Source organism: Rana temporaria, chromosome 5, assembly GCF_905171775.1.
Source record: "Rana temporaria chromosome 5, aRanTem1.1, whole genome shotgun sequence".
Lineage (NCBI taxonomy): Eukaryota > Metazoa > Chordata > Amphibia > Anura > Ranidae > Rana > Rana temporaria.
In genome coordinates this window covers 426,364,486-426,381,905 of record NC_053493.1, presented here as the reverse complement: position 1 = coordinate 426,381,905, position 17,420 = coordinate 426,364,486, and the positions used below count along the sequence as shown (strand labels likewise).

At 48.3% G+C, this 17,420-nt stretch overlaps 1 protein-coding gene across 1 annotated transcript in view; it reads right to left on the bottom strand.

The window, feature by feature from the left end:
- The window catches only part of LOC120941391 (mucin-2-like), a 38,937-nt gene that overhangs the window by 20,663 nt on the left and 854 nt on the right, over positions 1 to 17,420 (bottom strand). The window contains exon 2 of the mRNA XM_040354731.1: positions 270 to 380. Within this exon, the coding sequence (XP_040210665.1) occupies positions 270 to 380 (111 nt within the window). The remainder of the gene's footprint in view (positions 1 to 269; positions 381 to 17,420) is intronic.

Here is a 17,420-nt window from a genome sequence, read left to right as displayed (position 1 = left end):
GTAGGGTTGCCACCTCATCCCTTTAAACCCGAACACATATTAATTACACAGGTTCTGTGGCTGATTAAGGTGGTAATTAAACTAACTTGTTGCCTTTCCTGCATTAAATTAGCCCCATATGTGTTCGGGTTTAAAGGGATGAGGTGGCAACCCTAGTTATAAGAGGAATGAAGCCCTCAATCATAACTCTGATCGACATCTTCATAAGTAGTATCAGGTTCATATAAGGTTCTGAACATGGGGCCACGGGGGGACATCAGATGCCGTACCTGGGTAGGGGGCTCCTCCTGTCAATGCCGTGGTGTTGATGGTGAAAGGTGTCACCTCTGTGGTGCCGTGGAATGAGACTTCTTCAGTATTGTTGATATTTGTAGATGTCCCTGAAAGATATAATATTCGGATCGGTGAGGGGGATCTAGATCTAGATAAGAAAAGCTTAGGTTGGCTCTTTCACTATAAAGTTGTGGCAACCGTGGCCAAGTCCTGGCATCTGCATCTGTCTTAGCCTTGAAGGTCGGGTCCTTCAGAATTCTTGGAGTTGCTCCAGGAGACCCGCCCAAGATGGCAGCTCAGTTCCCTCCCCCACATTATGGTGATTGGCTTTATTCATAACCCTAATGCCTCGTACACACGACCAGTTTTCAAATCGGGAAAACTGCGGTGACAGCTTTTGGGTGGGAAAACTGGCCGTGTGTATGCTCCATCACAGTTTTCCCGACAGGAATACCGACGGGAATCCCGGTGGGAAAAATGAGAACATGTTCTTTTTCCTGCCGCATTTCCCGGCGTTCTTTTTCCCGGGAGCTTTCCTATGGGGAAACTCTGCGGTGGAGCATACACACAGCCAGGATTCCCGGCGTTCTTTTTTTCCGGGAGCTTTCGTATGGGGAAACTCTGCGGTGGAGCATACATACGGCCGGGATTCCCAGCCAAAGCTCTCATGGCAGTTTTCCTGCCGGGAAAACCAGCCCTGTGTAGGGGGAAAAAGCTGCAGGGTAAAAACCGCCGGGAAACCCGTACGTGTGTACTGGTGTTAGATTTTGAATTTATTATTATTTTATGTGATAAAAGTTTCTGAGAATCAGTAGTTTTGAGGTTTGTTTAGGACAAACGAAGGTCAGTTGCTGTGTAGGTTCCATGTATTTTTGGAGATCTACGTCAAGACAGTGGGTGGAGATGTGTTACTTAAATATACTCAAGTGGGTGTTACGTTTGTGACAGGAGCTCACCAACCTTTCTTGGAGCTATTCTAAAAGTAAATATGCTTAGCTTGGCTTTAAAAACAGTATAAGAATCCATGTGGTGTGAGTAGCTAGTAAGGACCTCAGGGTCACCCGACCCTACAGGGAGATGGGGATAGGAAGCCCACCCTGCTGGAAGGGACCCTATCCAGCAGAGAGATGTATCATCTAATTCCTTCTTCTGAATTACCATCTTGCCATGTGTTATCAGCTGTCATTATGTAAGCATTGACTGTTTGCTTGTCCTGTCTTGAAGAATAAACCTTTGTACTTTTGAAGGAGACCTGAGTCTTGAATATTGGGAACGAAGCGCCTGGGAAGGAGACACTACTTGACATAACATATGACACGTGTCAAAAATGTCCCCCCTCTCCCACATTCAACAACTGGGCACTAGCCAACCAAATCCCAGTACTAGTCCCAACACCAACTGTAACCAAAAAGTCAGGTCTCTGCACAGAGGAGCTTACACTCAATGGGGTGGATTCAGGTAGGGGCGCTCACTACTACGGAGGCGCAGCGTACCGTTTTTACGCTACGTCTCCGTAAATTACTTGAGCTACGCTTCATTCACGAAGCATTTGCGTAAAAGTGGCCAGCGCCGTACGCAAACGACGTAAAACTCGAATGCCGGGCGCGCGTACGTTTGTGAATCAGAGTGAGTATGCAATTTGCATACTCTACGCTGACCACTACGGGAACGCCACCTAGCGGCCACCGTCAGAATGCAGCCTACGATACGACGGCATAAGAGCCTTATGCCAGTCATATCTTAGGCTGCAGTCGGTGTATCGAGCTTTCTGAATACAGAAAGTCGATACGCCGGTGCTACTTAGCAATTACGCTGTGTATCTATGGATACGCAGGCGTAATTGCTACCTGAATCTACCCCAATGTTATTTTTATTATTACACATTTACAGTGGGGATGGAAAGTTTGGGCACCCCAGGTAAAAATTTGTATTAATGTGCATAACGAAGCCAAGGAAAGATAGAAAAATCTCCAAAAGGCAACAAATTACAGATTAGGCCCTTTTCACACTACAAAATAAATCCGTTTTAATAATCCGTTTTAAAATCCGTCAGATAATGTTAAAAAACTGAAGTTATACGTCCTTTATAAAATATCATTAAAGTCTATGGGATTTTTTTATGTTCCGTAAAGATCCGTAATAGTCCGTTATAACATACGGACGTTAGTTATAACGGAATATGTGACGGGTCTTGCACTATTTTTTGTAAATTTTTTGTCCGTTGCAAGTAACGGATATATTAACGTCCGAAGGTCTTTCCTCTTCTTGGTCTTCCCCAGTGATGTAGCAGAGGGTACCTCAGAGGGGGCGGGGTCACGTGACGGGTGGCCCTGCCTCCTCTATATAAGAAATGTCACTGCTTCAGCCGCTCATTCGCTGGGCTGTGCCCAGCGGTGAGAGGAGGTCCGGGATGCTGCTGCGCCGGATGGATGGATCTTCACATCGCCGGAGCGGAGATCACCCGACGCTGGATCTTCTCATTGCGGGAGATCACCCGCACCCGTCGCTGGATCAGGACAACGCAGGAAGCCGGGAACGAGTGGATTTTTCAGCGCTGGAGTTTTTTTTTTTTTTTTTTTAATAAAGGACTTTATTCTTTTGTGTCAGTGTGTTTTTTTACAATACTTTTTACTTCCTTCGTGAAATGGTAGAGGTACAGTGTACCCCATTACCATTTCACACAGGGGGGGGGTCAGGATCTGGGGGTCCCCTTTGTTAAAGGGGTCTTCCAGATTCTGATAAACCTCCCGCCCGCATACCCCCACAACCACCGGGCAAGGGTTGTGGGGATGAGACCCTTGTCCCCATCAACATGGGGACATCCTCCCCATGTTGAGGGCATGTGGCCTGGTGCGGTTCAGGAGAGAGGGGGGGGCCGCACTCTGTCCCCCCCTCTTTTCTGCGGCCGGCCAGGTCAACGTGCTCGGATAAGGGGTCTGGTTATGGATATTTAGGGGGAACCGCACGTCATTTTTGTTTTAAATTGACGGCGGGGTTCCCCTGAATATCCATACGACTTCTGGAGCTGGACTTCAAGAAAGGGTGAAATGTTTTTTATTAACGGACGTTAGAAAGGAATGATATAACGGATGTATACGGATATATACGGATAAACATTATCCGTTTTCAATAAAGGAAGAATGGTAAAATATTTATCCGTATGTATCCGTTATTAAATCCGTTAATAAACGTCCGTTAATAGGTGTAAAACGGATATTATAAAACGGACATACAATCCATAGTGTGAAAGAAGCCTTAGACATTCTTATAATATGTCAAAAAAGTTAGATTTTATTTCCATCATTTACACTTTCAAAATTACAGAAAACAAAAAAATGGCGTGTGAAAAAGTTTGAGCACCCTGCAGAGTTAATATCTTGTACTGCCCCCTTTGGCGAGTATCACGGCTTGTAAACGCTTTTTGTAGCCGGCCAAGAGTCTTTCCGTTCTTGTTTGAGGGATCTTTCCCATTCTTCCTTACACAAGTCTTCCAGTTCTCTGAGATTTCTGGGCTGTCTGTCACGCACGGCTCTGTAAGGTCTATCCATAGATTTTCAATGATGTTGAGGTCAGGAGATTGTGAAGGCCATGGCACAACCTTCAGTTTACACCTCTTGATGTAATCCCTCCCCCGTGGATTTTGAGGTGTGTTTAGGATCGTTATCCATTTGTAGAAGCCATCCTCTCTTTAACTTCAGCTTTTTCATCAAGTTACCACCCAAAATTTGCTGAAATTTTATTGAATCCATTTTTCCTTCTACTCGTGAAATGTTCCCTGTGCCACTGGCTGCAATACAACCCCGAAGCATGATTGATCCACCCCCATGCTTCACAGTTGGGACAGAGGTTCTTTTCATTAAATTCTGTGCCCTTTCTTCTCCAAACGTACCTTTGCTCATTCCGGCCAAAAAGTTCTATTTTACCCTCATCGGTCCACAGAACTTGTTTCCAAAATGCGTCAGGCTTGTCTATATGTTCATTTGCAAAGTTAGAACGCTGATTTTTGTGGTGAGGACGTGGAAGAGGTTTTCTTCTGATGACTCTTCCATGAAGACAATGGGCCAGATTCACAAAGAGATACGACGGTGTATTATCTACAGATACGCCATTGTATCTCTGACTTACACTGGTCCTATCTATGCGCCTGGTTCATAGAATCACATACACATAGATAGGGCTAAGATCTGACAGTGTTACACTGTGTTAAACTGTCAGGTCTTTTTTTCAATTAAAAAATGGCGCCGGGGGCGTTCCCGCTGATTTACGATAAATAATATGTAAATCAGCGAGATACGCAAATTCACGAACGTACGCGGACCCGTCGCAGTGTTCTTACGTCGTTTCCGTAGCGGTTTTCCGTCGTATACTTACCCCTTCTTTTATCAGGCGCAGCCAATGTTAAGTATAGCCGGCGTTCCCGCGTCGAATTTGAATTTTCCTACGTCGTTTGCGTACGCCGATTCACGAACACGCGCGTCGCAAGTCCCGCTCACGTCGCAACCACTGACGTCACTAGGACGTCAGTGGGAGCAATGCACGCCGGGAAATTCCCCGGACGACGCATGCGCATTTAAATCGGCGCGGGAACGCGCCTGATTTAAATATGACACTCCCCCTAGCCGCGGAATTTGAATTCCGCCGGGGGATATAGGATCCGCCGTCGCAAGTTTGGAGGTAAGTGGTTTGTGAATTAGCCACTTGCCTCCTAAACTTGTGGGAGCGGATCTTAATTCACGTAGATCGAGCGGATCTATAGATCCGCTGCGCTACGTGAATCTGGCCCCATATTTGTACAAGTATCTCTTTATAGTGGAATAGTGTACCACAACTCCAGTGTCTGCCAGATCTTTCTGGAGGGATCGCGCCGTCACACGTGGGTTTTGCTTTTCTCACAATCCTGCGAGCCGTTCTGTCTGATATTTTTCTTGGTCTTCCAGATCTCGCTTTACCTTCCCCTGTTCCTGATGACTGCCATTTCTTAATTACATTCCGAGGAACAGAGGATATTGACATCTGAAAACGCTTTGCTATCTTCTTATAGCTTCTCCAGCTTTGTGAGCGACAACTATTTTCACTTTCACTTTTCTAGACAACTGCTTAGAAGAAGCCATGGTGCTGATTGTTGGGGGAGGGTCAGATGAGTGACATCACCGGGTCTTCCCAGACGATGATTGAGAACAATCCATGACACTGGCAGCTCTCAGCTTTGCAAAGGGGGCGGGGCATGCTAGAAATTCTGCAGGGTGCCCAAACTTTTGCAGACGCCATTTTTTTGTTTTCTGTCATTTTGAAAGTGTAAATGATGGAAATAAAATGTAACTTTTTCTGACATATTATAAGAATGTCTAATCTGTAATTTGATGCCTTTTGGAGATTTTTCCATCTTTCCTTGGCTTGGTTATGCACATTAATACAAATTTTTACCTGGGGCGCCCAAACTTTCCATCCCCACTGTATATGGCTTTGAAGGCCCGGAAGCCGTCGGAGAGGTAAGTACCAATTTAAAATAATTTTGATCGATCAAAAAAAATTAAAGAATAATCGAGGAATTAATAGTGAATTTCCACAGCCCTATTTTTAACCTTTTAAAATCTGCAGCTTTCATTAAAATATTCCCATGATCCTGCCATGGGGGTCCTTGTTCAGGAACTTCCTGCTATAGGGTGACAACACTCTGATCCTATCCGGCATTGTACCTGTCCCCCTTGTTTCTGATTCGAGTCCTGCCCCCCCCCCCTTTTCTTGTATCTCCAGTCTCCAGCACTGTCCATAAAGACATGGAGGAGTGAGTTTAGGGTATAGGAACTTGACCGGCCTGCACAGAGTCCTGACCTCAACCCGATAGAAGAACACCTTTGGGATGAATTAGAGCGGAGACTACACACCAGACCTTCTTGGCCAACATCAGTGCCTGACCTCACAAATGCTCTTCTGGAAGAATGGTCAAACATTCCCATAGACACCCTCCTAAACCTTGTGGACGGCCTTCCCATAGACACACCCCCTAAACCTTGTGGACGGCCTCCCCAGAAGAGGTGAAGCTGTTATAGCTGCAAAGGGCGGAGCCAACTCAATATTGAACCCTACGGACTAAGACTGGGAGGCCATTAAAGTTCATGTGTGTGCTGTGCCGGCCCAAGACATTGTGCTGCCTGGGACCAAGAATGAAATGCTGCCCCCCCCCCAAAAAAAATAATAACGCCAACCAAAATGCCCCCACATTCATTATTTTATATCATGATAACCAGGGGTGTATTTAGGTTTTGTGCTGCCCTAGGCCTGGTGAAACTCGCGCACCCCCTACTTTATATATGACGCACCCTTTCCTTTTTAAGACTCGTCCTGTCATTTTCATGGGATGAGGACAGAGGGACAGGGTGAGATGAGGACAGGGTGGCATGAGCACAGGGGGACAGGGTGGCATGAGTACAGGGGCACAGGGTGGCATGAGCACAGGGTGGCAGGGGGACATGATGGCATGAGCACAGGGTGGCAGGGGGACAGGGTGGCATGAGGACAGGGTGGCATGAGCACAGGGGGACAGGGTGGGATGAGCACAGGGTGGGATGGGATGAGCACAGGGTGGGATGAGCACAGGGTGGGATGGGATGAGCACAGGATGGGATGAGCACAGGGTGGGATGGGATGAGCACAGGGTGGCATGAGCACAGGGGGACAGGGTGGCATGAGCACAGGGGACAGGGTGGGATGAGCACAGGGTGGGATGAGCACAGGGTGGGATGGGATGAGCACAGGATGGGATGAGCACAGGGTGGGATGGGATGAGCACAGGGTGGCATGAGCACAGGGGGACAGGGTGGCATGAGCACAGGGGGACAGGGTGGCATGAGCACAGGGGGACAGGGTGGGATGAGCACAGGGTGGGATGGGATGAGCACAGGGTGGGATGAGCACAGGGTGGGATGGGATGAGCACAGGGTGGGATGGGATGAGCACAGGGTGGCATGAGCACAGGGGGACAGGGTGGCATGAGCACAGGGGACAGGGTGGGATGAGCACAGGGTGGGATGAGCACAGGGTGGGATGGGATGAGCACAGGATGGGATGAGCACAGGGTGGGATGGGATGAGCACAGGGTGGCATGAGCACAGGGGGACAGGGTGGCATGAGCACAGGGGGACAGGGTGGCATGAGCACAGGGGGACAGGGTGGGATGAGCACAGGGTGGGATGGGATGAGCACAGGGTGGGATGAGCACAGGGTGGGATGGGATGAGCACAGGATGGGATGAGCACAGGGTGGGATGGGATGAGCACAGGGTGGCATGAGCACAGGGGGACAGGGTGGCATGAGCACAGGGGGACAGGGTGGCATGAGCACAGGGGGACAGGGTGGGATGAGCACAGGGTGAGATAAGATGAGCACAGGGTGGGATGAGCACAGGGTGGGATGGGATGAGCACAGGGTGGGATGAGCACAGGGTGGGATGAGATGAGCACAGGGTGGGATGAGATGAGCACAGGGTGGGATGAGATGAGCACAGGGTGGGATGGGATGAGCACAGGGTGGGATGAGCACAGGGGGACAGGGTGGCATGAGCACAGGGGGACAGGGTGGGATGAGCACAGGGTGGGATGGGATGAGCACAGGGTGGGATGAGCACAGGGTGGGATGGGATGAGCACAGGATGGGATGAGCACAGGGTGGGATGGGATGAGCACAGGGTGGCATGAGCACAGGGGGACAGGGTGGCATGAGCACAGGGGGACAGGGTGGCATGAGCACAGGGGGACAGGGTGGGATGAGCACAGGGTGAGATAAGATGAGCACAGGGTGGGATGAGCACAGGGTGGGATGGGATGAGCACAGGGTGGGATGAGCACAGGGTGGGATGAGCACAGGGTGGGATGAGATGAGCACAGGGTGGGATGAGCACAGGGGGACAGGGTGGCATGAGCACAAGGGGACAGGGTGGCATGAGCACAGGGGGACAGGGTGGCATGAGCACAGGGGGACAGGGTGGCATGAGCACAGGGTGAGATGAGATGAGCACAGGGTGGGATGAGATGAGCACAGGGTGGGAAGAGCACAGGGTGGGAAGAGCACAGGGTGGGATGAGCACAGGGTGGGAAGAGCACAGGGTGGGAAGAGCACAGGGTGGGAAGAGCACAGGGTGGGATGAGATGAGCACAGGGTGGGATGGGATGAGCACAGGGTGGGATGAGCACAGGGGGACAGGGTGGCATGAGCACAAGGGGACAGGGTGGCATGAGCACAGGGGGACAGGGTGGGAAGAGCACAGGGTGGGAAGAGCACAGGGTGGGAAGAGCACAGGGTGGGATGGGATGAGCACAGGGGAACAGGGTGGCATGAGCACAGGGGGACAGGATGGCATGAGCACAGGGTGGCAGGGGGACAGGGTGGCATGAGGACAGGGTGGGATGGGATGAGCACAGGGTGGGATGAGCACAGGGGGACAGGGTGGCATGAGCACAAGGGGACAGGGTGGCATGAGCACAGGGGGACAGGGTGGGAAGAGCACAGGGTGGGATGAGATGAGCACAGGGTGGGAAGAGCACAGGGTGGGATGAGCACAGGGGGACAGGGTGGCATGAGCACAAGGGGACAGGGTGGCATGAGCACAGGGGGACAGGGTGGGAAGAGCACAGGGTGGGATGAGATGAGCACAGGGTGGGAAGAGCACAGGGTGGGATGAGCACAAGGGGACAGGGTGGCATGAGCACAAGGGGACAGGGTGGCATGAGCACAGGGGGACAGGGTGGCATGAGCACAGGGGGACAGGGTGGGAAGAGCACAGGGTGGGAAGAGCACAGGGTGGGAAGAGCACAGGGTGGGAAGAGCACAGGGTGGGAAGAGCACAGGGGGACAGAGCATCTTTTAATTTGGGGGGGAGAGGGTGGTATGGGGATATGTGCTGGGGAGTGATTTGAGAGGGAAGATGATATGTGCTAGTGGGGAGGGGGGGAAACGGACCCCCCATATCATCTTTCCTCTCAAATCACTCCCCAGCACATATCCCCATACCACCCTCTGCTCTCCCATCACTTCATTCGTTCACCTCGTATCTGCCCCCCCCCCCCCCCCCTTGCCTCCTGGTTACTGTGCAACACGGCTCTCTCAGGCCCCGTACACACGACCGAGTTTCTCGGCAGAATTCAGCCAGAAACTCGATGGGAGACATATTGTGCCGAGGAAACCGGCCGCGTGTACACTTTCGGCCGAGGAAACTGACGAGTAACTCGTCGGGCCAAATAGAGAACTTGGCCCAGATTCAAGACGCTATTGCGCCCGCGCAACCATAGGTTGCGCGGCGCAATAGCTGTTTTGCTCCCGCGTAGCGAATGCCCCTGATTCAGGAACATCGCTAAGCGGACTGCAGCCTAGGATATGACAGACATAAGCCTCCTTATGCCTTCATATCTCAGGCTGCATTCTTGCGTTGTCCGCTAGGGGGCGCGGCCATTGTGATCGGCGTATAGTATGCAAATTGCATACTACCACCGATTCACAAAAGTTGCGCGGGCCCTGTGCACGCAAGGTACGGAGTTTCCGTACGGCGACTTTAGCGCAAGGTTGCTCCTGCTATAGCAGGGGCAGCCAATGCTAAAGTATAGCCGCCCTTCCCGCTCGTGAAATTTAAATTTCACGTCGTTTACGTAAGCTGTTCGCTCGGCATGGGAGCGCGCCTAATTTAAATGATTCCCGCCCCCGGCGGGATCATTTACATTAGGCGCCCTTACGCCGGGCTATTTAGCATAGCGCCCGCGCAATTTACGGAGCTACTGCTCCGTGAATCGCGGGCAAAGCGCAATATTTGCGTGGGCGCAGAGCAAAAATCGTTGCCCTTTGCCCACGCAAATATTGCGCGGATCTACCTGAATCTGGGCCCATGTTCTCTATTTCCTCGTTAGTCAATGGGGAAACTTGTCTCGCCGAGACCCTCGGCGGCTTCACAAGGAAACGATGTGTTTTGCTCGTCGAGTTTCTCGGCCGTGTGTACGGGGCCTAAGTCGTGTCTCTCCTCGGCTCCTCCTCCTGGCTGTGTACACATTGAGCCAAAAGGGGGGGAGGAGCCGAAGTGTGACTGTGTATTGCAGTCAGTGGAGAGAGAGGGACGGCTGCACCGTAGCCGAATGACGCTGCGGGATCCCGGGCGCCAGATGTCCCGGGTGACCGCGCCACTTTGCGGGGAGCGGCGGAAAAATGCCCCCCCGCGAACCCCCCTCCTCCTGCACGGAGAGCCGCACAGCTGAATCCTGGAGTTCAGTGCAACTGCACGCTTCGGCACTGAACTCCAGGATTCAGCTGTGCGGCTCTCCGTGCGGGAGGACGGGGGCTCGCCTTTTTGCCGCCCCCCGCAAAGTGCCGCCCTAGGCCTGGGCCTTGTCGGCCTAGGCCATAATACATCTCTGATGATAACTAAAGAGGACCTGTCATGGCTCTATACATGTATATAGAAGTATAAAGAGGACCTGTCATGGCTCTATACATGTATATAGGAGTATAAAGAGGACCTGTCATGGCTCTATACATGTATATAGAAGTATAAAGAGGACCTGTCATGGCTCTATACATGTATATATTAGTATAAAGAGGACCTGTCATGGCTCTATACATGTATATATTAGTATAAAGAGGACCTGTCATGGCTCTATACATGTATAGGAGTATAAAGAGGACCTGTCATGGCTCTATACATGTATATAGGAGTATAAAGAGGACCTGTCATGGCTCTATACATGTATATAGGAGTATAAAGAGGACCTGTCATAGCTCTATACATGTATATAGGAGTATAAAGAGGACCTGTCATGGCTCTATACATGTATATAGGAGTATAAAGAGGACCTGTCATGGCTCTATACATGTATATAGGAGTATAAAGAGGACCTGTCATGGCTCTATACATGTATATAGGAGTATAAAGAGGACCTGTCATGGCTCTATACATGTATATAGAAGTATAAAGAGGACCTGTCATGGCTCTATACATGTATATATTAGTATAAAGAGGACCTGTCATGGCTCTATACATGTATATATTAGTATAAAGAGGACCTGTCATGGCTCTATACATGTATAGGAGTATAAAGAGGACCTGTCATGGCTCTATACATGTATATAGGAATATAAAGAGGACCTGTCATGGCTCTATACATGTATAAAGGAGTATAAAGAGGACCTGTCATGGCTCTATACATGTATATAGGAGTATAAAGAGGACCTGTCATGGCTCTATACATGTATATAGGAGTATAAAGGGGACCTGTCATGGCTCTATACATGTATGTAGGAGTATAAAGAGGACCTGCCATGTCTCTATACATGTATATAGGAGTATAAAGAGGACCTATCATGGCTCTATACATGTATATAGGAGTATAAAGAGGACCTGTCATGTCTCTATACATGTATATAGGAGTATAAAGAGGACCTGTCATGTCTCTATACATGTATATAGGAGTATAAAGAGGGCCTGTCATGGCTCTATACATGTATATAGGAGTATAAAGAGGACCTGTCATGTCTCTATACATGTATATAGGAGTATAAAGAGGGCCTGTCATGGCTCTATACATGTATATAGGAGTATAAAGAGGACCTGTCATGGCTCTATACATGTATATAGGAGTATAAAGAGGACCTGTCATGGCTCTATACATGTATAGGAGTATAAAGAGGACCTGTCATGGCTCTATACATGTATAGGAGTATAAAGAGGACCTGTCATGGCTCTATACATGTATAGGAGTATAAAGAGGACCTGTCATGGCTCTATACATGTATATAGGAGTATAAAGAGGACCTGTCATGGCTCTATACATGTATATAGGAGTATAAAGAGGACCTGTCATGGCTCTATACATGTATATAGGAGTATAAAGGGGACCTGTCATGGCTCTATACATGTATATAGGAGTATAAAGAGGACCTGTCATGTCTCTATACATGTATATAGGAGTATAAAGAGGACCTGTCATGGCTCTATACATGTATATAGGAGTATATAGAGGACCTGTCATGGCTCTATACATGTATATAGGAGTATAAAGAGGACCTGTCATGGCTCTATACATGTATATAGGAGTATAAAGAGGACCTGTCATGGCTCTATACATGTATATAGGAGTATAAAGAGGACCTGTCATGGCTCTATACATGTATAGGAGTATAAAGAGGACCTGTCATGGCTCTATACATGTATGTAGGAGTATAAAGAGGACCCGTCATGGCTCTATACATGTATATAGGAGTATAAAGAGAACCTGTCATGGCTCTATAGATGTATATAGGAGTATAAAGAGGACCTGTCATGGCTCTATACATGTATATAGGAGTATAAAGAGGACCTGTCATGGCTCTATACATGTATATAGGAGTATAAAGAGGACCTGTCATGGCTCTATACATGTATCCAGGAGTATAAAGAGGACCTGTCATGGCTCTATACATGTATATAGGAGTATAAAGAGGACCTGTCATGGCTCTATACATGTATGTAGGAGTATAAAGAGGACCCGTCATGGCTCTATACATGTATATAGGAGTATAAAGAGAACCTGTCATGGCTCTATAGATGTATATAGGAGTATATAGAGGACCTGTCATGGCTCTATACATGTATATAGGAGTATAAAGAGGACCTGTCATGACTCTATACATGTATATAGGAGTATAAAGAGGACCTGTCATGGCTCTATACATGTATAGGAGTATAAAGAGGACCTGTCATGGCTCTATACATGTATATAGGAGTATAAAGAGGACCTGTCATGGCTCTATACATGTATATAGGAGTATAAAGAGGACCTGTCATGGCTCTATACATGTATATAGGAGTATAAAGAGGACCTGTCATGGCTCTATACATGTATATAGGAGTATAAAGAGGACCTGTCATGGCTCTATACATGTATATAGGAGTATAAAGAGGACCTGTCATGGCTCTATACATGTATATAGGAGTATAAAGAGGACCTGTCATGTCTCTATACATGTATATAGGAGTATAAAGAGGACCTGTCATGGCTCTATACATGTATATAGGAGTATATAGAGGACCTGTCATGGCTCTATACATGTATATAGGAGTATAAAGAGGACCTGTCATGGCTCTATACATGTATATAGGAGTATAAAGAGGACCTGTCATGGCTCTATACATGTATATAGGAGTATAAAGAGGACCTATCATGGCTCTATACATGTATATAGGAGTATAAAGAGGGCCTGTCATGGCTCTATACATGTATATAGGAGTATAAAGAGGACCTGTCATGGCTCTATACATGTATAGGAGTATAAAGAGGACCTGTCATGGCTCTATACATGTATGTAGGAGTATAAAGAGGACCCGTCATGGCTCTATACATGTATATAGGAGTATAAAGAGAACCTGTCATGGCTCTATAGATGTATATAGGAGTATAAAGAGGACCTGTCATGGCTCTATACATGTATATAGGAGTATAAAGAGGACCTGTCATGGCTCTATACATGTATATAGGAGTATAAAGAGGACCTGTCATGGCTCTATACATGTATCCAGGAGTATAAAGAGGACCTGTCATGGCTCTATACATGTATATAGGAGTATAAAGAGGACCTGTCATGGCTCTATACATGTATATAGGAGTATAAAGAGGACCTGTCATGGCTCTATACATGTATGTAGGAGTATAAAGAGGACCCGTCATGGCTCTATACATGTATATAGGAGTATAAAGAGAACCTGTCATGGCTCTATAGATGTATATAGGAGTATATAGAGGACCTGTCATGGCTCTATACATGTATATAGGAGTATAAAGAGGACCTGTCATGTCTCTATACATGTATATAGGAGTATAAAGAGGACCTGTCATGGCTCTATACATGTATAGGAGTATAAAGAGGACCTGTCATGGCTCTATACATGTATATAGGAGTATAAAGAGGACCTGTCATGGCTCTATACATGTATATAGGAGTATAAAGAGGACCTGTCATGGCTCTATACATGTATATAGGAGTATAAAGAGGACCTGTCATGGCTCTATACATGTATATAGGAGTATAAAGAGGACCTGTCATGGCTCTATACATGTATATAGGAGTATAAAGAGGACCTGTCATGGCTCTATACATGTATATAGGAGTATAAAGAGGACCTGTCATGGCTCTATACATGTATATAGGAGTATAAAGAGGACCTGTCATGGCTCTATACATGTATATAGGAGTATAAAGGGGACCTGTCATGGCTCTATACATGTATATAGGAGTATAAAGAGGACCTATCATGGCTCTATACATGTATATAGGAGTATAAAGAGGACCTGTCATGGCTCTATACATGTATAGGAGTATAAAGAGGACCTGTCATGGCTCTATACATGTATATAGGAGTATAAAGAGGACCTGTCATGGCTCTATACATGTATGTAGAAGTATAAAGAGGACCTGTCATGGCTCTATACATGTATAGGAGTATAAAGAGGACCTGTCATGGCTCTATACATGTATATAGGAGTATAAAGAGGACCTGTCATGGCTCTATACATGTATATATTAGTATAAAGAGGACCTGTCATGGCTCTATACATGTATATAGGAGTATAAAGAGGACCTGTCATGGCTCTATACATGTATATAGGAGTATAAAGAGGACCTGTCATGGCTCTATACATGTATCCAGGAGTATAAAGAGGACCTGTCATGGCTCTATACATGTATATAGGAGTATAAAGAGGACCTGTCATGGCTCTATACATGTATGTAGGAGTATAAAGAGGACCCGTCATGGCTCTATACATGTATATAGGAGTATAAAGAGAACCTGTCATGGCTCTATAGATGTATATAGGAGTATATAGAGGACCTGTCATGGCTCTATACATGTATATAGGAGTATAAAGAGGACCTGTCATGACTCTATACATGTATATAGGAGTATAAAGAGGACCTGTCATGGCTCTATACATGTATAGGAGTATAAAGAGGACCTGTCATGGCTCTATACATGTATATAGGAGTATAAAGAGGACCTGTCATGGCTCTATACATGTATGTAGAAGTATACAGAGGACCTGTCATGGCTCTATACATGTATATAGGAGTATATAGAGGACCTGTCATGGCTCTATACATGTATATAGGAGTATAAAGAGGACCTGTCATGGCTCTATACATGTATGTAGAAGTATAAAGTGGACCTGTCATGGCTCTATACATGTATATAGGAGTATAAAGAGGACCTGTCATGGCTCTATACATGTATATAGGAGTATAAAGAGGACCTGTCATGGCTCTATACATGTATATAGGAGTATAAAGAGGACCTGTCATGGCTCTATACATGTATATAGGAGTATAAAGAGGACCTGTCATGGCTCTATACATGTATATAGGAGTATATAGAGGACCTGTCCACACATCTGTTCCTTCCCACAACCTCCATCCTGGCGCTCCCACTCTTGACTCATTTCTAGGATCCCCTTTAGAGCACATCAGTCTCTGTCCCTCCCCTGCATGCCATGGCCACTTCAGTGCAGTCCTCCTCTCACTTCATATCCCCCCCCCCCAGTTTTACTCCCCCCTCTTCCTCCTCCTCCTCCCTGCTCGGCCGAGTCCTACAATGGCGATGCACTGCACGAGCCACTGTAGCGACCGCACTCCCGTCCCGATCGTCTACCCGGCCGAACGGCGCATGCGCAGTTGCATGGTCGGTTCGCGGCCATCTTTTTTACGAGCACCCGTGCCCATAACGGATTTCCACAAGCACCAAGTACGGTTGGCAAGGATGCAATTTGCCTCAGTATGGCGGGCGGAGCGGTGATGGCGGGCAGGCGGGCGGCAATTTGCCGCCCCCCCCGAAAGTGCCGCCTGGTACATTGGTACCATCTGGTCCCATGGTAGGGCCGGCCCTGTGTGTGTGTAATGGCAGACGTCCTAATACTTTGACAATCTAGTGTAGGTACTCCCAGCACTCTGCGGTCTCTATCCTGCCCCAGCCGGGGGTTCTCCCTCTTTATCCCAATATGGAAGAGACAATATGAAGGGGTCATCAGTAAATATCCCCGCCCCTCCAATGGGCACCTACCTTGTCTTCTCTCTGCCATCAGATGCTCCCTTCATGACGCAATACATAATATTTACGTCTGTGCCCAGGTACTAGAGTCCCCCCCCCCCCCCCCAGTATGCTGAATTCTGCCCCCCTGTGCCCAGGTACTATAGTTCCCCCCAGCATGCTGAATTCTGCCCTCCTGTGCCCGGTACTAGAGTTCCCCCCAGTATGCTGAACTCTGCCCTCCTGTGCCCAGGTACTAGAGTTCCCCCCAGTATGCTGAACTCTGCCCCCCTGTGCCCAGGTACTAGAGTTCCCCCCAGTATGCTAAACTCTGCCCCCCTGTGCCCAGGTACTAGAGTTCCCCCCCCCCCAGTATACTGAACTCTGCCCCCCTGTGCCCGGTACTAGAGTTCCCCCCAGTATGCTGAACTCTGCCCCCCTGTGCCCAGGTACTATAGTTCCCCCCAGTATGCTGAACTCTGCCCCCCTGTGCACAGGTACTATAGTTCCCCCCAGTATGCTGAATTCTGCCCTTCTGTGCCCAGGTACTAGAGTTCCCCCCAGCATGCTGAATTCTGCCCCCCTGTGCCCAGGTACTATAGTTCCCCCCAGCATGCTGAATTCTGCCCTCCTGTGCCCGGGTACTAGAGTTCCCCCCAGAATACTGAACTCTGCCCCCCTGTGCACAGGTACTATAGTTCCCCCCAGCATGCTGAATTCTGCCCCCCTGTGCCCGGATACTAGTGTTCCCCCCAGTATGCTGAACTCTGCCCCCCTGTGCCCAGGTACTAGAGTTCCCCCCCAGCATGCTGAATTCTGCCCCCCTGTGCCCAGGTACTAGAGTTCCCCCCAGTATGCTGAACTCTGCCCCCCTGTGCCCGGGTACTAGAGTTCCCCCCAGCATGCTAAATTCTGCCCACCTGTGCCCAGGTACTATAGTTCCCCCCAGCATGCTGAATTCTGCCCCCCTGTGCCCAGGTACTATAGTTCCCCCCAGCATGCTGAATTCTGCCCCCCTGTGCCCAGGTACTATAGTTCCCCCCAGCATGCTGAATTTTGCCCTCCTGTGCCCAGGTACTATAGTTTCCCCCAGCATGCTGAATTCTGCCCCCCTGTG